This window comes from Phaethon aethereus (assembly GCF_964289735.1).
Source record: "Phaethon aethereus genome assembly, chromosome: W".
NCBI lineage: Eukaryota > Metazoa > Chordata > Aves > Phaethontiformes > Phaethontidae > Phaethon > Phaethon aethereus.
The window spans coordinates 5,030,218-5,054,615 of NC_138581.1; the positions used below are offsets into that span (position 1 = coordinate 5,030,218).

Genomic DNA, 24,398 nt, shown 5'->3' on the forward strand with positions numbered 1-24,398 from the left:
AATCTGTCTCTCACTAGTGAGCTCGGTAAGCTGCTCAGCTGGAAGAGAGGTTGCAATGGGAGACATGAAGGTTAGACAAGAAGAAAATCTCAGTGAAAAATGGAAAATTACAGAGTAAGTAGTATCTCACTTCTGGGCATTCAGTACTGAGGGCCATAAAAAAAGAGTCTCTCCGAGCACTTGCAGCTTGTGTGGTGTTAAGATATGGGATTTGATCCTGGAAAAATGTAGATTTGAAAGCTACAATTGACCTGAATGGACATAGGGCAGTGAGTTGTGTGTAGCGCCTGGTACCCTGGGAAAACACAATCCCACGCGCAGCTGTGTCGTTTGTTATAATTTGGTTGTAGTTGTGTTCCCTATTGTAAAGAATCATGAATTCTTGTGTTGGTTTTCCCATAGACTTGTGACCTTTGAGAGATAAAAGTTACTTAGATTTCAGCAGAGGAAGCCAAGGCAGTGCAGGGAAGGGACGTTCTGGAGGTGACATATCAACTCTGTTTTATGGATATAAAACATGACTGTCATTCTTTTACAACTGAAACACAGCCCTTTCCTACAGCAAAAGGAGTAGTGTAGTCAGGTGTGTCACTAATTGAGAGCATAATTCAAAATAAACTGCACTACACCCTTGCTTCTTAGCTGGATGTCAGACTGAGGAAGATGATGGGGAGGACAATTTCCATTTGTGCTAATTAAGCCTTCTGACAGGCAAATGTATCTTCGTTCACAGGGAACTACATGGTTTAGAGTGGGAGTTAATAGGCAGAAGCAGCACTCAGAGCCCAGGGAGTGGGTGAGACTGATGCTTCCTCTGAGAGAGCAGCGCGGGGCTGGTCTCCAAATCCTCCCAGCAGACCAGACCCTGCCAAGCAGAGGAGCTGGGTTTAAAGGACATCTGTGGGGGTTGAGGGAACCCATGTTCCTTGCACCTGAGCCCGGCGCTGTGCAGAAGCTGTGTTCTGGGAAAGTACAACGTGAAGCACTTCTGTGGGAAGAGGTTGGCCAGTGCTCCAGGGAGCTGCCTCTGCTAATTTGCCTCGGTGTCTGTAGCAGGAGGGGGATTGCTGTGAAGCAAATAAATAGCACGAACACTCCTGGGAGAAAGAGAGGAAACTTTTTTTTTTAGTCTCTTGACCAGATACTGCCATCAGTGTCCCCTGCCTTTGCTGCAGGAGGCACGTGTCCCATTGGCAGCGTGTCATCCAGCCTGTTTCATGGGTCCTCCCTCTGCGCTTCCACAAAGTGCCGAATGGTGAATTTGACACTCCCAGTGACTCTGCTGGAAAAACTGGAGCTATTGTGAGAGTTAGAGACTTGCAGGACACCCCTGTGCTTTTCGAAGCTGTAGGCTAATGGAGTAACTCTCCTACAAATGCAATGCTGCCTCATGGATTTCCTTTCAGATCCAGAATTGGCTGATTTTTACCTAATCCTTTCCTCTTTACCCTTCTGCCTCTTTGGTAACACATCCTTTTTAATTTCTGTTTTTGGTTTGTGGATAGGGTAAACGAGCGATGATCAAAGGGGGTCTCAGGAAATTTCATCTCTCTCATAAAATGTCATCTTTGTCTCCAGTGCCATGGGCTGAAGCCAGCTTTCCCCTTCTGCGGCGTTCCCACATGATAGCGTTTGCTGTTTGACATCTGAGTTGCAGTTCTCTAACTTAGCAACAGAGCAAGAAGCAGAAAAAATAAAAATGCATGTTAATCTAGATTTTTGCCATTCTTATCTGTCCTGAGGCACATATACAAGGTACTGAAATCCAGTGGTAGGTGAAAGGTGAGGATGAGGCCGTAGGAGTGGTGTGTAACGTGATGAGTGTTGCGTGGGGATGTATACCTGCCTCTAGCTATTGTGTAGAACATGCACATTCAAGGTCCCAGTCTTGTCTGACTCAAAGAACCAAAGTAAAGAATGGATACCCCAAAGGAAAATGAGTATTGCAGAATGATGAAAAAGTTGTCTGGACTGGTAGCCAGAGGGGACTCCTTCACCCCTGTAAAATTCTGTGACCAGTAACAAGTCCTGTGGCGTTGGCTCCACAGAGGGAGATATCAGTTTAGTTTGGGCAATTTATCTGGAGTACATCCACACAGGGCTTTGGCCTGGTGCAGTCAGGTGTGCTCTTAACCCACTCTCAGTTTGAGCAGCTTTCAAAATACACAAGTTGCTCAGTTCCATCTCAAAAAACCAAGCATGCAGGAGATGTGCCAGTGGATTTCAGCTACTCCTTAGTAAAGGCTGAATTTCCAGGTGAATGACTGAGTTGGAAGGAGAGACCAAGACTTTTGGTTGAGAGACCAGATGAAGGTTCATATTACATGAACTTTATCTACCTTCTGGAGTCTTTTCCCAGATTTGTCACTGATTATGGAGCGCTTTAAATACATCAATTCCTCTACAAAAGGTATAGAATCATAGAATCATTAAGGTTGGAAAAGACCTTTAAGATAAAGTCCAAACCGTCAACCCAACACCACCATGCCCACTAAACCATGTCCCGAAGTGCCACGTCTACACATCTTTTTAACGCCTCCAGTGATGGTAACTCCACCACTTCCCTGGGCAGCCTGTTCCAATGCTTGACCACGCTCTCCATAAAGAAATTTTTCCTAATATCCAGTCTAAACCTACCCTGACGCAACTTGAGGCCATTTCCTCTCGTTCTATCATTGGAGAAGAGACCAACACCCACCTCACCACAGCCCCCTTTCAGGTAGTTGTAGAGAGCGATGAGGTCTCCCCTCAGCCTCCTCTTCTCCAGACTGAACCACCCCAGTTCCTTCAGCTGCTCCTCATCAGACTTGTGCTCCAGACCCCTCACCAGCTTTGTTGCGCTTTTCTGGACACGCTCCAGCCCCTCAACGTCCTTCTTGTAGTGAGGGGCCCAACACTGAACACAGGATTTGAAGTGTGGCCTCACCAGTGCTGAGTACAGGTAGGGACAACAAATACATTTTTAACTCATAAAAATATATTTGTTGCCTTGAAGACTGTGCAAATACATTTCCAAATAGTCACATTTTTTGAAGATTGCTGAGCTATTTTTTCTTTTTCTGACAATAATCAGTTTACTTCTTTATTAGGAATTTATGATGTTCTCCTGCCACCTTCTAGGCATGGCCTTCTTCCTTTCAGTCTCAAGGTTTGTGCCTCTCACTGGATCACAGAAACGGTTGCTTTGGGATTTGGCAGAGCTGAGGTGGTGAAAACCTCAGGGAGAGGTGAAGGAGACACATCCTCAAGTAGCATTTGACAGGATAGAAGCGTTCCGAGTTGGTAGCAGATTGCTTTGGAAAGCTCTTGGGCTTTTTCCGGTCGCATATATAGTCCCTTTCTCCCTTCTATAGGTTTCTCTTTCCCCTACTTCATCAGATTGATTTCTGGATGTACTTACAAGGCAAAATTCAGAAGCTGTTTGTTTTTAGATGCTTTTGGCCTTTAGAGGCCCTGCTGGAGATACCTGGAGATGTTGTTTTCTGGACACTGTCCCTTCCTACAGTTCCCTTGGGAGGTGTGAATGCTTAGCACTTCTCCAGAACAGATCATTTTTGGATCCCCAAAAATTTTGGTATCAACTATAAACATGAACTACTAAGGAAACTAACAAGACTTTCCTACTTAAGGAATATACATCCAGACCTAAACAGACATTCATGTCAAACATGGATTTTGGTGTTATTTTAAAATGACACAAACCCAAAATATTACATTTCCAATCATGGTTTAAATAAAGCTCTTCCAGGAATTTTGTATTTTTCTTTCATATTGAAAATTCAACAGATAGTTTGGAGTTACAGACATGGATTCTGAGATTGTGAAGGACCCATCAAAATAACTTGCTCTAGCCTTGCTCATCATACCTATTCCTCTAGGTCATCTCCTCATATTTCTTCATTATGCTCATAACTGCTGTATGGGTATGTGCAGTTCTTAGGTATTACGTTTTAATACAGGCTTCTAATGATAAGTGGTGAAACTGATACAGAGCTTGATTTAAACCCTACATCTTTTTTGTTGTTTCAGTACAGTCTCATTGAATCAGCTGGACAGCCTGGGCTGTCTCTGGCCCCTAAACATGAGTAGCTACCATTTTTTTTTGTTTTCCTATCATTCCAGTCTGATAGCTAAGGTGGAGAAATTTAACCAAAAAAGTAAATATTCATGTCTATATTTTAATTAAGAGTAGCACTGTCATTTGTGCTGTGTCTGAGCATTCGAATCCTTTTGTTCTCAAAACCATCTCAATTTTTTTGAGAAGAAATCCTAACTTCTCTTCCCCTGCAAACATACCAAAAGAGTAAATCCCAGTGAAAAGCTCAATTGCATAGAGGTATACAACAGTCTCCACAGACAAGATGCAACCTCCAGCACTTTGCTTGCCACTTAAGAGCAAAATTTAAGGAAGTGATTTTTAAACTCTCAGCACATTCGGACACCCAAAGATGGGAACAGTGTTCCTTAAGTGATCAGTGCTTTTCTCCTGATTTTTAGTGGCAGCTGCCATGTGCTTTCTACTGGAAAAGGTAGCTGGTCCTTGCTGGTGCCTACAAGATAGATGAACTCTTCTGAGAACTGAGAGTTCTGATGAACTCTTTCTAGAGATGGGCAAACTGGACATGGATGACTGTTCTACAATCAGCAATGCCATCTGTGTTTTCCTGTGAAGTAATAACCTGCCTATGGGCCAGACAGTGTAGTCTCAAGTTAGGCAGAAATCATAAATGACAGCTTTAAGCAAATTTATGTTGATGTGTAAGACAAGTATTCCAGCCTAAGTCTTATTTATAATCTTTTTTCTTGTTCTTCTTCAGGTATTTTGAGTTTTATGAAGGGCCTTTGGAATACAACTCTACCAAATGCCTGGAATTACGGCAGGACATCATTGAGGTGAAGGTTTTGTCTATGTAAGTATGAATTAATGTTTGCTAAAAGGTTACTTTTCAGGCAGGATGAAAATGATAACTTACGATAAGATTGTCAAAGGTGCAAGGTTTAAGAGATTCCATCAATAGGAATTTCATCAGGGATTCCTGGGGTTCTCTTATATGTGCAAGTATTCACATTTGAATTTGATCTGAGGTCCATTTGAAAAAACTGGAGGCATTTCACATACACTGAGGCATTTTCATCAGGCCCAGTATTACTGTTTAGAATGAAATACAGTGTAATATTATCTATAATATTATATTCCATGTCCTCTGCTGAGGGTAATTGAAGAGTAAGAACAGCTATACTGACTCATAGCAAGTGTCCATCTAGCCTAAGGCTCTATCATTGACAGTGGCCAGCAATGAAGGCTAAGAAATGAAGCAAAATGGCTAGCCCTTCCTGATGACAAATACTGGCATGGGGACTTGCTGAGTGGGAGGTGATGACTAGACTACAGTAGTCAAAGTGGACAGTAGGCTTCTCTGTTAATTTTTTTAGATCTTTTCTGAGCCCATTTGTACTTTTGGCCTCTACAATTTCCTACAGCAGTGAGTTTCACAAGTTAGTAACACTGACTAAAGAGTAGGAAAAGGTAATTCTGAGAAATAATAAAAATACCTATATTTTGTCTTTTGTGGTCCTGTATGTACATCAGAAAACTAATGAGTTGAATGAGATGTATCCATTAAGCCACAGAGATGGAATCAGGCAGAAAAAGTGATGTTGCCAACGGAGCTCATTGGATGGAGCAAAGCAGGGTATTTTTGTGTTGCCCTTTTGCATTTTCAGCGTGGCACTGAATTTAGGTGCTTAAATTATGCCTAATCCCTTACCATATCTAAACCCATCGGTTTAGTAATCTCCACAAGGAGACAATCCACAAGGTTTATTAAGGTCTGTAAAGTGCACTGAGAATCTCAGTTGGAAGTGCAGCTATACAAGTGCATGGCATTAAGCAATCAAGGCTACAGCAAATACAACTTGTTGCTCCAGGTCAGCATGAATATTTGGGTATGTCCTTTGCTGACTTTGTGCACAGAAAAATGTAGGTTATGTCCTTATCTTCTGTATTTGGTACTGGATGAAGGATACACAAGTAACAGCTTTGCACCGCTTGCTGACTTGCAGTGCTTAAAAATAAATAGAAGGGGTGAGAATGTGACACTTTTGCCAATGTTCTGCTGAAGATGGGGAGTTTTGAATTGCTTTTCTGCGTACTTATCAGATGGTACAGAGGATTACTCATTTCTCTTCATCTTATCCAATGGTACATAGAAGGTAGTGGACTCCTGCTCAGCTGGATAGAGTTAGCCTTACTTTTATGATAGATGCCATTTGACATTAAGCTCTTTTACTATGCTGGGTTCTTCTGATGTGCTTGCTTCTAACGTGCTCCATTTCCTAAGTCAGCCCTTACGGTAATGGAAGATTTCCAAGTTACTGTGCTCTGGTGGGCTGCAGAAAGTACAATATGACCTAATTCCTTCCTTTAACTTCCACAGCCTAGGAAATCCTAAGTTCTACTCGCTTTAAGTATCTAAGTGTCTTAAAAGTCTTTGCTTTATTGAAACATTCAAAGCCCTCAAGCCTGAATGGAACTCATTAAGATCTATCAGTCTTGAAGAAGTCTCAGACTTCAAAATTTCCCAGCCAGATTATGACATCGCTCCCTAGGTCTAGATATTTGCAAGGCCTTTGTTATCTCTGTTGTCCAAATACAGAAGAATATGTATGAACTCTAAGGTAGAAGTGGTTGGAATGAGATCACCAAAAATGTGTCATCGTGCATCAGCCCAGTGGAAGTAGGGGAGTCATTTTTTGATATAACTAAAAGTTTATTTATTAACAGAGAGGGAGGGAGAGATCATTACGTAAAGAGCTTTTCATGTCCTCTTACCGTCACAGATGCTTATCCCTACACATGTGCTCTTGCAGTTTATAAAATGAATTTACCAACAGTGCTGTTCTGTAGGATCTCACAGATGAAGATAACCTTACCCAAATTTAATGGTAGTTCACCAAATTATCTGAAGTGTCCTCTTTTCCAATACCCCCTCTGCTGGGACCTTCTGCTAGGTGTAACTTTTTTCCTCAAAGCTGCTGTAGTTCCCAGACACTCATTAGCTTCCCAGCAGACTGTGGACAGACTTTGGTACAGTAGATGCTTCTTGCTTGATATTGCATTTTTTATCCTGAAGAAATGGAGAATTCCTATCAGGGAATAGAAATTAGTCTCAAACATCCAAAGAGCTCCGTCAGTACCTGTGTATACATGGCTTAGAGTTGCTATGTCTGAGCAGAAAATGAAATTAAAATGGTAAATTTTGCACTGGATAAACTAACTGGTTTGCCCTATCAAAAGCCTACTGCATGGTACCTTGGCTGCAGCTGTTTTAGAAAATGATGCCCTTGTAATAAAATGAATTTTTACTTTCTTTCTTTTTATCTTTTAGGGTGAAACAAACAGAATTGTTTGACAGATGGAAGAGCCTACAGATGTGCAAATGGGAGATGAATGTCACAGAAGCTAATTTATTCAAGTAAGAACGGTCCACATTAATGAGACTGAGTAAGATTTACTTTAGTTTGAGTTTAGCTTCCTGTAGAGCCACCAAACCTTCGTATGGATAGCAAGAGTAAAGATTATAACTCTGTTACTGTTGGAGTATCATTCTTTTGTATCAATATGGACTTTTTTCTGTTTTAAAAAAGTCAACAGCAACAGTGAAAGAGAGTTCTTCTGGCATGTGGGACAGTCTTCCCAGAAAAGGCAGGGAATTTGGTATGGGAAAGACTTTTTCAGGTCTGATTCAGGCAGACGTGAGGATGGAGCCAAGACTTAATGGCTGCACCTAACACATCTACCTAACTCTCTGGTGGTATAAAATGGTCATTGGTGACACAGCAAATTTGGCCTGCAAAATACTCAAACTGGACTTTTTCTGTGGTGTATTGGGTAATGTCAGACCTTGTTTATAATTTTCTTTTTTTTAATGGCTTGTCAGCTATTAATCCCTGACTATCTAGATATTTTTTCTGGTCTTCGGAGACCTCTGCGATTTGTTTCTGTTGTACTCTGTCTTCATGTGACTTCCTCTTTGCTGAAGGTCCTCCATGGACCTCCATGTATCCTTTCAAGATACAACTTTTGAAATTGGTCTTGTGAAGGCAATAGTAGAATGAAGCCAAAACAATATTTGAATGTTGTCTATTGGTGTATTCAAGGGCCATATTTGAGTAGGTCTAGAGAAACCACGTTATTTCAGAGTAAGCGGAATAGAGACTGGTTAAGTCTGTAAGTCACTGGCATGATTCAGAGCTGTTGCTTAGAATAAGGCCCCACAACTTTCTCCCAAATTCTTTTGCATGATTCCAGGAAATAGCTGTCACGAGTTAATGAGAGAATGTGAGAATGCATGTGCTGAGTTAGTCATTAACATCTTTAAAAATAACTAATTGTTAGTCCCAGGCTCATAACAATTTTTCCAACATGAGCTCCACACATAAGTTTTTTTTAGGTTTTTTTAGTACAGTTTTTTCTGGAAGTTACTTGATGGGGAATTATCAGAGCCCATTTTGAAGACAAGAGGCATTCAGGATTAGAGCCTACCGTCTTGAAGACTGCTTGGAGTAAGAGAACTAATGATTGTGCCCAGAGTACATGGAGCACGTTGGAGGCCAGCCTAGGTGAGGGCAATGAGAAAGGACTACATAAAGACCATCAGAAGCACCATCACTCTCTCTCAGGCCACCAACACCAGCACATTAAGCAAAGAACCCATCTCCATCCTAGACACTGCATTGAGAGACAGAAGAGGTGAAAGGCTCCTGTCGCTGACTATACCTGCCTGATTGATATATCACCGCTTAAGAAACTCCTACTGACACCTAGATGTACCCTAACCTTTGTTAGCTGGTTCTAGGAACAAGAATCATGTTAGTCATGAAAAAAAAAAGAACTTCAAAGTCTGTTTCATTTTTGTCTTATGGGACAGAGACTTCAGTGTGTGAATGTGTGGGGAAACTGTAGTCCTTTAAAAGCAAACCAAAGTCTCCGAATTTAGAGGTAGTCTAGCAGGAGGCTAAAAGGTGGTGGTCTAACCACACTGAGTTGTGGGCTTTTGAACTTGGACAGTTCTCAACTCTCAGGTGATATGGGGAGAATCCAACAAAAGTTAAATGGCAGATACTTAAGCAGTAGAGAGGGAGGAAGCACAAAAATCACACTAGCTTTTGCATCTGGAGACTAAGGAAAAAAAATTTCCTTGACAGTCTTCCTCTGCCAGATATCAGACATTTACATTAAGGAATATGCCTCTGGAAAACCAGCTGGACATTAGGTTAAGGAACAACATCTCTTTCATTTCCTTAATGCAGAACTAATGAAGGGTTTTTTCATATTCCAAATTTCACAATTCAATCCCACTACCTACTTGTAATTATTTAATGATTTCATTATTAGAAATTCATTGACTTATTCAGTCTCAATTGCTACCTTGATCTGATCATCCTATTGTGTCATTCTGCACGAGTCAAGTATGTAATAGTAACTGGACATCACTGAAATGTTTGCATAATTCTGTATTTGCTTTCTGGTGCTTATAATAAAACCCATAAAGAAGACTGCCTTATTCTTCCAACTCATATAATGAGGCCATATACCCGAGAGCCAAAGTATTTAATCTAGGTTATTTGAGAGCCATTTGGCTTTGTCTTCATGTTTGTGCATTTGCCATGACATGTATTTTTCATTAAAGGTATAAGATGCATTGACTGAGAAACAAACTGGCTCTGGAGTAAGAGTAAGCTGAAGTCAGGGCTTTCAGTTCCATCAGTAAAAGGACAAAAGCATTCAGTGGAAGATGGGAGCTAAGACATGGACCCCTATTTGGAAATCTACTTTTCCTATTTAAATTTCATATGAAACTTATGGTAAGGGGGTCAGAGCTGAATGTGTTTTCTCTCATGCCATGAATCCCATTTTTGGGATTTCAAAACTGTTCTTTTTTGCGTTGGAATACCTGCCATTTTGTCCCAGTGACAAAGAAAATTTTAGCCATTTGTCTGAGATTTTGGAGTTGTAGCCATGACCAGTTATCCTGGCACCCATCTGTTGGGGTCACATCATCTTCCTGATGCACATATGCAAGGTCAAAGGCAAAACTAAGACCTTTACTTTTTTTTTTGTAATCAAAGTTTGCCATGCACCACAGTAACGTGGTAAGTGGGGTAGTGTCGTTAGGTATTGCTGTGTTTAAATCCCTGCCCTTCCAAGCTTCCACATCCCCAGAGGAATACTTTAACCCCTGCGTTTCCTGCCCAGTGATGAGTAAATAATTTACAAGAAGTGGAAGACCTCTAAAGCAGAGAGGGACTAATTCATTAGGATGGTTTCTCCAGGATATTGGGGGCAGAAGCTCAGCTTTGGGGCCTGGAGCAGGGGAGAATTTGCACATGTATTTCCTGCAGCCTAGAAGAGACAGCTACAGGGATCTCATTTCTTTGGTTTTTTGTTTTGTTTTGTTTTGTTTTTTTACCGTAAGTTCCTCAATCAAGGAAAATTTCACCGATTCTGAAATTTTCTAAAGGAATACCCAGCAAACCACCATTGTACCCTGAAAACTGCCTTGTTAGGAGTGATAGTAATTGCAAATCCTAAAGCATGCTATCAGCTCCTTGATCTTATTTCTCTCTTTTTCATTCTACAGGTCTACTTTGTCGAGGTGTTGCAATGCCCCTGCCTTTCTGTTCACCACCCAGAAAAACACTCCCTTGGGAACTAAACTGAAATATGAAGTGGATACTAGTGGAATCTTCCATATCAACCAAGAAATCTTCAAAATGTTTCCAAAGGTGCCTCATGCCTCTCTCTGTTTACAGAATTGACTTCACTCTATTTGCTGCATGAGATGCTATCCTATAGCCAAGTGTTTAGCAGTTGGCTGTTTGACATATCTACAAACTTCATTGCTTATACTTTGAAAATGTTTATTTTTGATATGATATTTTAGATGATTATCCTATTTTCTAGTCATCATCTGCTCTAGTATGCAATACATATATATCTTTTTCCCTGCCGAATATTACTGACCTAGCAGCAAAGTGGCTAATGAAATAACTTAAGAAAGCTGAACAAAAGACACACTTACTGGTCAGAACTTTAAAAAAGTACAATACTCACATATAATCAATCCAACATTTGGGATAAGTCTGCTTTTTTTAAGGGCATGATTATTTTATAATTCATATTCATAATGACTATTTTTATGCTTATTTCTGTTTGCTCCTTATCTGTGAACAGGCTGCATGATTTTTAAATATATTCATCATAATGATTATTCAAAACCTTTTCAGCAAATAATCCTTGACTTGGGGGTCATTCAAAGTTATAACCAGTGGGCAATGCCCATTGCACATAGTGACGTGCAGAAATGGCTTATGTGACTACTGATTTATCATGGGGCACACCTCATGAATTTAAAATTACATATTTGAAGGGAATAACTGAAATTTATCCCTTTCAGAAAGTCAGAAAAATATTCAAGTTAAGTACTTAAATTTGTGTCATTAACATTGTCCTTCAGGGTCTAACCATTTTTAATCCGTTTGCTTTCGGAGCACTTCTAAGAGTTAGGATAGTGCTGTTACCTAAATGTGCACATGGGGAACTGGGGCAGAGCAGGGGAAAGGCTCAGACCCAGGAAAGCACTTTGGTGTTTGTAGACGTGCAAAGATCGGGTACATCTAAGTCCAGCAGTATAATCCTCAAAACCCTACCTGATTGCACGATGAATGCATGAAAGACGAGATGCCTGTGCTTTTGCTAGGAGTGTCCTACAGCAGCTGTTATATTTCACAGAATCACAGAATCATTAAGGTTGGAAAAGACCTTTAAGATCATCAAGTCCAGCCATCAACCCAACACCACCATGCCCATTAAACCATGTCCAGAAACACCGTGTCCACACATTTTTTGAACACTTCTAGTGATGGTGACTTTACCACCTCCCTGGGCAGCCTGTGCCAATGCTTGACCACTCTCTCCATAAAGAAAATTTTCCTAATATCCAGTCTAAACCTCCCCTGGTGCAACTTGAGGCCATTTCCTCTCATCCTATCACCAGTTACTTGGGAGAAGAGACCAACACCCCCCTCACCACAACCCCCTTTCAGGTAGTTGTAGAGAGCGATGAAGTCTCCCCTCAGCCTCCTCTTCTCCAGACTGAACATCCCCAGTTCCCTCAGCCACTCCTCATCAGACTTGTGCTCCAGACCCCTCACCAGCTTCGTTGCCCTTTTCTGGACACGCTCCAGCACCTCAACATCCTTCTTGGTGTGAGGGGCCCAACACTGAACACAGGATTCGAGGTGCAGCCTCACCAGTGCCGAGTACAGAGGCACAATCCCTGCCCTGCTCCTGCTGGCCACACTATTGCTGATACAGACCAGGACGCTGTTGGCCTTCTTGGCCACCTGGGCACACTGCTGGCTCATGTTCAGCCGGCTGTCAACCAGCACCCCCAGGTCCCTTTCCGCCGGGCACCTCTCCAGCCACTCCTCCCCAAGCCTGTAGCGTTGCATGGGGTTGTTGTGGCCGAAGTGCAGGACCCGGCACTTGGCCTTATTATACCTCACACAGTTGACCTCAGCCCATTGATCCAGCCTGTCCAGATCCTTGAGGATGCTTTCCAGGCTTTACCCCATTCTAAAGTGCCTTTGAGATTCACCGGGCAGCAGCTCTGTGGCCAGAGCCACTCTCTGCCTCGGAGCAAGGCTGCAGCAAGGCAAACGTAGGAGACGAAGGGCTGAAAGCATGGGAGCAAGACTGTAAGGGCAAGAGCTTTGTGCTGAGTGTGGAGACCTGGATTCTGATCTCCATGAAAGGGACTACGAAGGCTTTTTGTGTTAAGAAATCACTGGATAAAGCACAGACAACTCTAGAATGCCTCTCTGTTAGCTGCTGCTTTTGTCAGACCGGTGTACGTGCATGCCGTTTTGCCTCACGGCTTATGAATGCTATGGGAAGATCCTGGGAATAATCACCTAGAAACATTGTGCCACTATCTCATCCCTCTGTAGGTTGCAGTATGAAATTATTGATAAAATATGTATGTACCAAAACGAGCGCTCTCATGCTTATATAAGCACATCTCTACATATTCATAAGGTGTAGTGCGGCTCAGTTGTGCGTCACAGCCCTCTCACCCTAACGGCCCAGTTCTGTTCTCAGAGATGTGATTTTCACTCTCTCTGGCTTCTACAGCAGCTGCATGTCTGCATATGAAGACAGAATTTTGCCCAAAGATTGCAGAAAGATGTGTCCTACACGAGTCCAGAAAGGTGCTTGACCAAAGGCTCTAGGCACTCCTGGTAGTACAAGTGCTAATTAATAATTATTAACACTATGAGTATAATTAGTGGTAGCATGCAGTAAAATTTGGGCTAGGTTCTGCTAAACAGCTGTAATGTGCTGTCTGATTTAGAGAGTCTTCCTGGGCTTTACTAGCTGCTCCAGGACTATTCATGCAGACTTCTCAAAAGCAGGAGATCAGAGACTGAGGAACAAGGAGTTTGCAGGCGGCTCAGAAGGCAACGCCTGGGATTCACTAATTTTGTGGTTCATGCCCTCATGTGGAAATCAGAAGGGACAGCAAGTTTCTAAAATGACTTCTTCCATTATTAAGTCTGGAAAAAACTTGGCTATTGCTTTTTTTCTCTCTGAGTTAGTTGTCTGTAGCATCTCTAATTGCACAGAAAACAATCCCACCCATTTATATACACCACGGGAATATTGTGGGCCAGAAGCAGTGTCAACTTCCTATGATTAGTGGATCTGCAGCAAGATGAAGCTGCACAAAAAAAAGGAAAAAGGAAGGAAATGAGACTTGTTGCCTCCATGTTTCAGGAGAATAACTGTTTCCTTGCTGTGACGTTGTAGGATATGCCATACCACCGCTCCCAGTTTAAGAAATGTGCGGTGGTTGGGAACGGAGGAATCCTGAAGAACAGCAGATGTGGCCGGGAGATTGACAGTGCAGACTTCGTGTTTCGGTAATCACCACAGCACCACTTTTCTTTTTGCCTGTTTTAATGAGAAACAAAGGATTGCAAAGCTATTCTCTCTCACATGGAAACATAGGGTTTGCCAAGCTGGCCATATCAAGCCTGCTGCTTGCACAAAATGTGATGTTTAAAAAAATACACTGCTCACTGTATAATGTTTATTTAAAAATTATGTTTTGAGGAATTATTTCTCCCTAACTCCGTGTGGTTGATCACTGACTTACTGACAAGGTTTGATGTCCTTATTCAGGACATCCCCTGTTACTCAGGTTGTGGACTTATCCTTCTGTGGACATTAGCCCAGGAGCATGAAGTGGATGTCCCATGAATGTGGCCATAATATTCCGGGGCATCCCAGCCTGTCAGCGATGGCGGCAGCACCTCTGGCATGACATAGTTAAGAAGGGGGAAGAAACCTGAGCAATTGCAGCTGGAGAGAGGAGTGAGACCGTGTGAGGGGAGCAGCCCCGCAGCCCCCAGCCCAGAGCAGGAGGGGCAGGAGGGCTCCAGGCGCCGGAGCAGAGGGTCCCCGGCAGCCCCTGGGGAAGCCCACGGGGAGGCCGGCTGTGCCCCTGCGGCCATGGAGCTCCACGGGGGAGCAGATCTGCACCCGCACCCGGGGAGGGCCCCACGCCGGAGCAGGGGGATGCCCGAAGGAGGCCGTGACCCCATGGGCAGCCCGCGCTGGGGCCGGCTCCTGGCAGGGCCTGTGGCCCCGTGGGGAGAGAGAGGAGCCCCGGCTGGAGCGGGTTTGCTGGCAGGACCTGGGACCCCGCGGGGGCCCAGGCTGGAGCAGCCTGTTCCTGAAGGACGGCACCCGTGGGGGACCCAGGCTGGAGCAGCCTGTTCCTGAAGGACGGCACCCGTGGGGGACCCAGGCTGGAGCAGCTGGTGAAGAACTGCAGCCCGTGGGAAGGACTCACGCTGGAGAAGTCCGTGGAGGACGGTCTCCCGTGGGAGGGACCCCAGGCTGGAGCAGGGCAGAGGGTGAGGAGTCCTCCCCCTGAGGAGGAAGGAGCGGCAGAGACCAGGTGTGATGAACTGACCACAACCCCCATTCCCTGTCCCCCTGCGCTGCTCGGGGGGAGAGAAAGTAGAGAAAATTGGGACTGACATTAAGCCCAGGAAGAAGGGAGGAGTGGGGGGGAAGGTGTTTTAAGATTTGATTTTTCTCATCATTCTACTCTGATTTGATTGGTAAGAAATTAAATTTATTTCCCCAAGGCGAGTCTGTTTTGCCCGTGACGGTAACTGCTGAGTGATCTCTCCCTGTCCTTATCTTGACCCAGGAGCCTTTCGATATATTTTCTCTCCCCTGCCCAGCTGAGGAGGGGAGCGATAGAGCAGCTTTGGTGAGCGCCTGGCATCCAGCCAGGGTCAACCCACCACGATTATTCATATGCATGACTAATCCCTCTCTAAATCCTGTTAAGCTCTTTTCCCAGGTCATGGCATATGACAGCTAGCTCAGAGATTCATGACCTGTTCCGAAGAAAAGAAAAATTTTTTTTAGTTCTGTTGGCCTATTTTCTGATTTTAGGTATGTTCCTGTCAGTTTAGAATAACTGTATATAAATAAATTAATTTCTCCAATTGCATACCAGCAAAAATTAAGTCAGATTATGACTCATTGCATTCTTAATTTAATTTGTCATCAAATGAGAAATAACATTTTACAGGTCCTACCTTTACTATTCATTATTTTCAGACCCCTTGTGTCTGCCTCTTGTGCCATTTTGTAGAAAACTATTGGCTTATTTTAATCTGTGAAACAGTCCAGGCTTCACATAATTTTCTTCTTAAAAGCCTAGTGTTCCCTATATATATATTAAATAGTTATTGTAGATTCCCTTCTATTGTACTGGATCACAGCTATCAGCATGGTTGAAATGAGAGGTACGTGTTACACATGGAGGTGACAAACTGTTGACTGGAAGCAGAAATACGGGCAGCAAATGTCATCATTTATGCATAAGAACTTTCAGTGGAGGCCCCTCTTTACCACTGTTGCTCTTTCATGAACTGTACCACAACTGCATAAAAAGGGCAGAGCAGATCAGTACAGAACTTAGAAATTGCTTTTGGTAAGTAACTAGTTAAGTAGAGGCTTAAGTAGAACTGGAATATGAAAAGGTACATCAGTATTTGTGCAAAAAACGCTCTGGTTCACCACCTCCAAAACATGTGGGACCAGCATTAGGTACAAAGACATGCTAGTGTTTAAAAGCTTAAGTTCTGCTGACATCAATTTTAAAGTAAAACTTGTGTTCAAGGTCAGGTCTCAACACATCCACTTTCCAGTCTGACACCAGTTCACCAAACTGTCAGGAATCGCCGTCTTGGTCACCAACAAAACAATTCTTTAAAATATTTCAAAAACTGCCTGTGGACACTGCTAACTTTCAGTGATACCTTCAAGACACCTGGGAAAATCTTGTATTGTTGGGAAGCTTGTGGCCAGCAGGATGCAACCAAGATTTTTCTATGAAACAAATTCTGATAGCAGTTCATTATATTCCAATAGAATATATAAAACACACACACGAATTGCATTTACTAGATGTTATTTTCTATCTCCATCTACTGGCCAGAGTGGAGATCTGTGATGAAACATTGGGTGCATTTGTAGATGGGACTACTCTCTTTGCAGGGATGGGATTTTTGGAGTCCTATGACAAAACTACAGTTTATGCAGATTGTATCATTTTTATAAGGAACTATCACTTTCAACAAATTCAGTTAATCCTGGTGGGAGTTTACTGTTCAAAACTATTGAAGCTGAATATTTGAAAACCTTTTTCAATTATAATCTAATGAGCACAGTGCCCAGTGCTAGGTGGAACCGAGGATACTAGAGGACTTCAGAAGGACGTTGCATGACCTAGTAAGAGAAAAGTGCTGGAAATAACACTGCCTATGAGAAGGATGAGATGGCTAAAAAAATTCTCTGGCCTGATAATTGAAACTCTCTGGAAGGTAGATGTGAACCTGCTGAGCCTGAGAAGGACTTTGAAGGATTTTTGTGCGTTCCTCTGCTCCCCCAATAGCCCTCTCTCTGTGACTGAGAAATTATGATGGCAGCTGAACTGTAGTATTGCGAAAACACTGAGCATCGCTTACCCTGAATACCTTCACTCTTTTGTCATATTCAGCCCTGGTCTTCAAAAATATAGAGATGTTGGGAATTAGGCACAGCAGTATTTTTGAGATGTGGGGATCTTAACAGCGATGGCTTTTATTGTGGCTTGTTTTCAAAATGTCAGCAGATATCTAATGCTAGCTTAAACTGAGTGTAAGACTAATTGCAAGGCCACTTAGGTTACCTCTGAAAACACATGCTGAAGCTTTTTTATTAGCTGGGTTTCCTATGGAATCGAAGCTTGTGTGATAGCTTGTGTGTATGTGTGTGTATTTCAGTAACTTCAGCATCTCTTGAGGGATGCTCTAAATTTTTTGAGATGATGAATCTAGGTCAAGGCCAAGGTGAGTGGAGGCTGGGCGAAGTCAAGGTTTGCAAATCTTCACAAGTTTGCTCCTAATAGGTTTGACATCCTCTGGTGAATCCACAGAGTCAGAATTGCTGCTCTTACGCTGCGGCCGGGAGATATGTATAAGGGGAAACAGATAGTTTTGGATTAATTAGGACTGGCCTGATTTCTCTCTTGGGGAGCATTTCCCCTAAATTCTCTTGGGTATAAAACAAAGCATGATAAAGGCAATGTTATAGATCTGGTTTATCTATTAATTATTGAATACAGCTCAGCTGTTGCTGAGGAAGTCTTTGATTTTATGGGCTGATTGTCCTTGGGGCTCATCCCATTTCTTGTCCTAAACTGCCAAAATAGCTAGCTGAACTGCTATTAAAGAAGCAAAATGAGTGAATGTTGGCTACATCTGCAAAAAAGGATCAGCTCTGGCAGACTCGGGGAGGAATGGTCTCCATACAGCCCCTAAGAACTTGTTACTTTAATGCATGGTTTGGGCATCAATAATTGGTACAATTTTAAATTCTCAATCTGTTTCTAGATTTGTTGCTTGGAAGACATGCTTAAATCAATTCTACTTTCTAGTCCTGAAAAGGTTCAAGGAATTGTTTAACTTTCTTACTGCTTTCTTTCCTTTATAGATGCAATTTGCCTCCTATATCTGAGAAATACTTCCCCGACGTTGGGGTAAAGACTGATGTCGTGACTGTCAATCCCAGTATAATTACAGAGAGGTCGTTTCTGTTTTTTCTATTTTCATCTCCTATTGCTTTTCCAAATCCACCTTTCACTTAATTCTAACTGTTACAGAGAATATTTCCCCAATATTACTTTAAACTGACGCTATGAATCATAGATTTCATTCTGAATTGAAGCTATTCCGTACATGGAATCTGTAACAACTTACAGAAATGTGTTAAACACTTAGACCTGCACATTGGTGATAGAAGGTGGGAAGCCGATGAGCTGGGATTATAACGACAGAGCCATCCTCCCTCTGGAAGTCTTGTGCCGTGTTGCAAGCCCCAGGAAAACATCTCAGAAACATTTAGGGTGGAAGCAACTGGATCCGACCCTAAACGCTTAAATAAAGTAACACATATTGTCATATGTTTTTAAAGAAGTGTCAGTTAAACTTTGTAGCTAGGACTGACTGAGTTATTTTAATTCTAAATTTATTAATAACTTAATGCCACCTTGCTGACAGGTTTGGGACCATGGGGCTAATTATTGCTTTCCGTTCTTGCTGTGGGAATGTGTTTCTTTTCTCAAGCAATATAAAATAATTTGTTTGCATAGTGAATTTCTTTTAAATGTTACATTTAGACATTTTAGAAATGTTTTTGCTCTGCTTTGGTATTTGCCACTTTTTTATACAGTATTGCACTATACAGCTGATCAAACCTTGGAAAAATTACGTATTTCTTATAATAAAATGTGAAGACATGATCAGAAATGCCTACAAAGTTTGTCCACTGTTTAATGAGTGTACTGCCAAAAGAGGGGAAAATATATATCTTTTTATTCCCTGCATTTTTGCTGTACATTTCATACTGGTGCTTTGGCTACAAATCTAAATATGTTCCCCCTGTTAACCAAAACGTCATTTCAATTATCTCCTGTCAGAAATGTTTCAGTAAAAGCCCACTGGAGGTTGCTTGTCTGCTGGGTCCAGACCGAATCCGCGCTGGTCTGACCATCACTCGCATCCTTTTCTCTTTAGATTTCATAAGCTGGAGAAATGGAGGAAACCCTTCTACGATGTGCTCCAGGTCTACGAGAACGCGTCCGTGCTGCTGCCAGCTTTCTACAACACTCGCAACACAGACGTTTCAATCCGTGTCAAATATGTCTTGGATGATTTTGAATCTCAGCAAGCTGTTTATTACTTTCATCCCCAGTATCTCATCAACGTCTCACGCTACTGGCTCGGCCAAGGGGTGCGGGCCAAGCGGATTAGCACTGGACTGATCCTGGTGACTGCTGCCCTGGAGCTCTGTGAAGAGGTCCACCTTTTTGGCTTTTGGGCCTTCCCCATGAACCCCTCAGGGATTTTTATAACTCATCACTACTATGACAATGTGAAACCTCGCCCTGGTTTTCATGCTATGCCCTCAGAAATCTTCAACTTCCTCCACATGCACAGCAAGGGGATCCTGCGGGTTCATACAGGAACCTGTAGCTGCTGTTGACAGGGACACTTCTTCCTCTGATGCAAAAGCGTAACAGGAGCTTGCTGCCTGTGTATGGTGTAGGGGGTTTTATTACACCCTGAGATTATGCAATAATTGTTTGATATAAATTTCCTCAAGGCATTGCATCCCATAGGATCTAGGATACCAGCATCTTTCCTGCTAGCAGAATTGTGTCCCTAACAGTGTTGGAGAAGCAAAACTCTTCTGTCCCAGGGTATACGCTGCCCTGGAAAGCAAGTCAGATAAGAAGCACATTTCCAATAAGTTTAGGGATAAACAGAGCACATTAATATAGTTATCATTTCACTATGAAGAAAAGCACCAAACTTTTGAAGAGAATCAGAAACTTTTGATGGAGAATTTTAGCATAGACCATATGACTTTACACAGGTTTCTGAATTGAGTACCTTGGGGCATTGCCAGGTTGTATTGAAATCACTGTTCTCTGGCATTTGGGTTTTTGAAAATACTCTTTAGCATTATAGTTTTAAGGGAAGGTATATAAATTGAGGTCTTTGTTCCATAATGCCACAAAGTATTGGTGAAAAATAGCAGATAGATGTGTTAGGATAAAGAAGATCACTTTATGAATATTTTCAGCCAGGATAGAAGAGAATGTTAAACTCCCATTTACAGCAACAGGTAATGTGTTGGTCGTGGTGTGCAATTCTTTTAGAGTTTCTTCTTCCTTCTTGTGTCTTATATTTCTGGCCTCCTCTGCTGATCGTGTTTTCTTTCTCATTTTCTGTAATGCTTTCCTTCTAGCTAACGCATGAGCAATGTGTGTGCTTTCTCCTACAGTGATGACCATCTCAGCTTCACATTGGAGTCCTTACTGAAGAAATGTGCTCCTTCACACTTCTGCAAGCTTTTCTCAGGCTGAATAGCAAGGAGGTTACCATAGTTATATTTTCTGCATTGATTTTTTTGTTCAGATATCACAGCATAAGGTAGAAAAAAGCATTTCCTCTTTGATTTTTATTAAAGATGTGAGAGTATCTGAATGTTGATTCACTGTTGTGCAGGTCGAGTTAAATACTTGCAGGTATCTGTCATAAGTACTGGCAGGAAATACAGTGAAGATATTTTGTCGCTTGGATTATGATGGTTATGTTAAAATTATGCATCTCAAGGTGTCAGATGCCGTAACGTGGCATTTTTGTATGTTGAGAATGTTATTAGGATAGTAAAAGGGCTGGTGTATTCTTAAAAAAGTTACCAGTGTAACTCTGTCAGTTATGCCAAGTTTAATTTTTCACCTGATACAGTTAAATTGGCAAAATCCTGGTGCAGAAAAGGTGCCACATATTGCTGGAATTTATTTTGGCTGCTGAACTGTGGTGTCGTAAACTGCTGGTATATGCCCTTTCATACTGGTAAGGCTGCATACACAAGGGGGTGAGGTTTGCTGTTTTGGCTGTGCTGGCATAGTTAAATGAACAGAGTTTCCTCGTATAAGTTCTTAGTCTGAAGCACTTGGGCTGTTGCCCAGTGCCTTGGCTGGTCTTACTTAGATTACAAGATCTTTGATCAAGGATTTGGAGTTTAAAGTGCTAGGTCTATATGAGGGATACCTTTTTTTTTGCAGGGGGGGAGGGTTTAAATCCAAATCTGGACTTGGATTTTGGTTTTGTAACGCACGAATGCACAAAGCTTCCTTTAAAAGCCTCTGTGCTATGCTGAGAGCTGTGAAAGTTGCTCACGCTACAGATAAAATGATCAAAAAGGAAGTGAAGCACGATGGTCACCATTTCAAAAGTCCCTACTGACCAGCGGTGACCTGGGCGGTATGTGAGAGTGTGTTTCCTTGACTTTACACTAGACTCCGGTGGTCTGATTACTTTAAAAGCAACCCATATGCTTCATAAAGGTGTCAGAGCTCACTTGGGAAATACCAGCCAGGGGTAGCTGAAGCTTTATATATTTGTGGTGGTGTGTTTTTGGTCTTAAGAGTTATACTGTGCGTTAGTGAGCACCACCTTGTATCAGCTAGCTGCGAAATGTGCAGCACACTAAGAATGAACTTGTAGATGAGAGAGTTTCCTTGATTTAATATGCAAAAGAGATCTTTGTCTTTGCTGTGTTTTGTAAATTTATGTGCAAAGGGCTTTGATAATGAAGTGCTGTAATTAAAGTGCTATTTAGAGAGCAATTTGACCCCATGGGTTGGCCATCTTGCTGTGCATTAAGCTTTATGATAACAGGAGTGACACTGAAGCTGGTACCTAGAGCCCTTACTCCTTATTCTGAGTATGGGACTAGTAGTGACTTCAGTATTGCTTTGCTGCTGCTGCTTTGCTAAGGTTACCTTCTCCAGTAAGGGATTTTTCTTTACTATAGGGGTTGGAGTGAACAAAAGCCACCGAAAGGAGTCTGATATGTTGCGAAAGATACTTCAATAAGGATGGGAAAGCACTTGAGAAGCATCCATATGTTGGAAAGAAATGGTGCAAATCCCTCTTTTTAGTTGCAAAAATCCTTTTGGACGTTTTGGACAGACAAAAGGATAAGCAAAACTGTAATTACAATTAACCTATAATTACAGGGTCACAGACATTTCCTTTCCTTTGTTTGCTTCATATAAATGAGCAACGTAAATTCACTTAGGCTACACTGTAATAAGTGCAGTTTTACTGTGTTTAGATTTTGATCGGTTATGAATCTATAGCTACTCTATTTTTTTAAGAATTTTAAAATGTGTGTGCAGGATACTTGCATGTATGCACCAAAGGCCCAATCTTGCCACATTTATCTGAAAAGAGCTCCCATTCAAGTGGATGGGTATTTTATTTGTGTAGGGACTGCAGAAACAGGCCCAGACATGCCTGTGCAGGTGTACATAGGTGTATAGTTAGATGTAAGGAGTGATTTGCAAGCCAGAAAGATACTTAACAAAATATATGTAAAACAGTCCTTGAGATGAAATGCATGTTGCAACATGTTTACTTTTTAATTAATTTTTCAGGTGTTGCTCAAAAAATGATTGAAAAACTATGACATTTGTCAGAAATGCCATATGCAGAAGCTTTCAGGTATTTTTTTACCTTGCACTGGGCGCTAGAAAATCAGATTCCTGCTGCTGTACTGCACCGTCTGTGGGGTTGGATGGAAATGGTGTGGTGGCAGCTTGCAGGAGCAGGGTCTGAGGATGGATCCTACCTGCTGCTCTGTTCTCCACAGGTAGCATATAAATTCTGCCCAGGAGGTTTTAACTACGTGGAGGTCATTACCTGTGCAATGCCACCGTGGGGTGGGTGAGCCAGCATTGACCAGCCTGAGCTTCTGCCCGTCCCGCTTAAACAGATGAAAAGAAGGGCTGTTGCAGAAAGAAGAACCCTTCTTGTTTTCTGCCATCATTCTTTTGTGTACTGAGCATAAGAAAGTACTCTCTTGACATCAAGAATTTGTCTGAGTTTGAGGCTATTTTGTTTTCCCTTCTCCCATGCAGGCAAGGCTCCAGATGTCCAATCTTAACCTTCTTGGAACAACGGTATACCTGGGTGATAAGAAATGACTGTCAGGAAGCTGGGTGCGTTTGCTGCACGCTGTTAGGGCAAGTCAAGGGCGTGCGTAGCATGTCGTGCTTTCCCACAGAAAAGGCTGCAGGCCCCAGAGAAATCCCCTGATACAAAAATCTGATCTGTCCAAGAGGAAAAGCTGTCAGCTGTCTGGTACCACATCCTCAGCTCAAGCTGTAATCCCAGCTCTGTTGCTGAGGATATGAAATCTGAGACAGCAAGAGAGAAAATCATAGTGTTATGGTTTAATCCCCAACTCCACATATTATTTAGAAGAATCTCTTAAGAAGTTCCTGGGATCTGCATACACTGGCAATGCAAATTCAGTCAGAAAAACATAACTAGGACTGCTTCTCCTTTATTGTCAGGTCAACAGAGGAGGCTTATGAATCTGCCGGTGCTTTCATCAAAGGAAAGGAAGTATTTAGTCAAAATTTAGTCGGAATAGTTCAGCTGCTTGCTTTTGATTTATGAAATCCAACTTTGCTGTTGGACAGAACGGATTAAATGCCGATAGGGCCATTATAATATTTTAGCATATTTGTGATTGCAACGGAGTTGTCAAAGCCAGCTCATGATTTGCAAAGGAAGAGCCATGCCGTGGCAGCTCCTCCTGCTGCCATCTCGGGGAGGAGAGGCACCATGGTCGCCTGGAAAAGCGATGTAAAGGGAACATGGGGAGATGATTGCAACCGCAGCTCTGGTCTAGAGCCTTTAACGCTGTGGAGTAACACGACAGAGATGATAGACGAAGCTTCCCAGCTGGCAGCGGCCAGGAGTAGCTCCCCTGGTCCCTGACCAAAGCTGCGCCCATGCAGGCTCAACTGATGATAACTTAAAGGTCATGTTCACTTGGGATGGTTAGATGTAGTGGACGGAAGGAAATCAACTCTAAGAACAGTCCACTCTGGGGGGGTCGGTGAATCAGCAGAAACGTCGCTCAGACCTTGAAGGCAAAACCACTGGTGGTGACGCAGCTACATGGACGGACTGCCCGTGCTCGGCTTCCCGTGGCGGGAGGGAGCAATCTCTGGTTTCTGTGTGAGGGAAACCGAGGTGGATAAAACACTGAGATGTGGAGGGAGAGGGAATATGTCCTTTTTAATCTTCTGAGGCCTGGTGGCTTGTCAGCAAAGCTCTGATCCTAGAGAGCACAAGCTTGGGTAGTGAAATAACGGAGAGCTCTGGAATGGTCCTTTCCC

General features: G+C 42.5%; 1 protein-coding gene across 3 annotated transcripts in view; it reads left to right on the plus strand.

Annotated features, from left to right (window-relative positions):
* Positions 1–19,675, plus strand: part of LOC309415266 (alpha-2,8-sialyltransferase 8E) — a gene marked incomplete at both ends in the record, with an annotated part of 42,219 nt that extends 22,544 nt beyond the window's left edge. For 2 of the 3 annotated variants that reach the window (XM_082012733.1, XM_082012734.1), the window contains 6 exons: positions 4,818–4,910; positions 7,389–7,475; positions 10,644–10,788; positions 13,874–13,986; positions 18,125–18,217; positions 19,207–19,675. In XM_082012733.1, coding sequence (XP_081868859.1) covers positions 4,818–4,910; positions 7,389–7,475; positions 10,644–10,788; positions 13,874–13,986; positions 18,125–18,217; positions 19,207–19,675 — 1,000 coding nt within the window. The remainder of the gene's footprint in view (positions 1–4,817; positions 4,911–7,388; positions 7,476–10,643; positions 10,789–13,873; positions 13,987–18,124; positions 18,218–19,206) is intronic. The other variant, XM_082012735.1, reaches the window with a different exon arrangement.
* Positions 19,676–24,398: the final 4,723 nt, after the last annotated feature.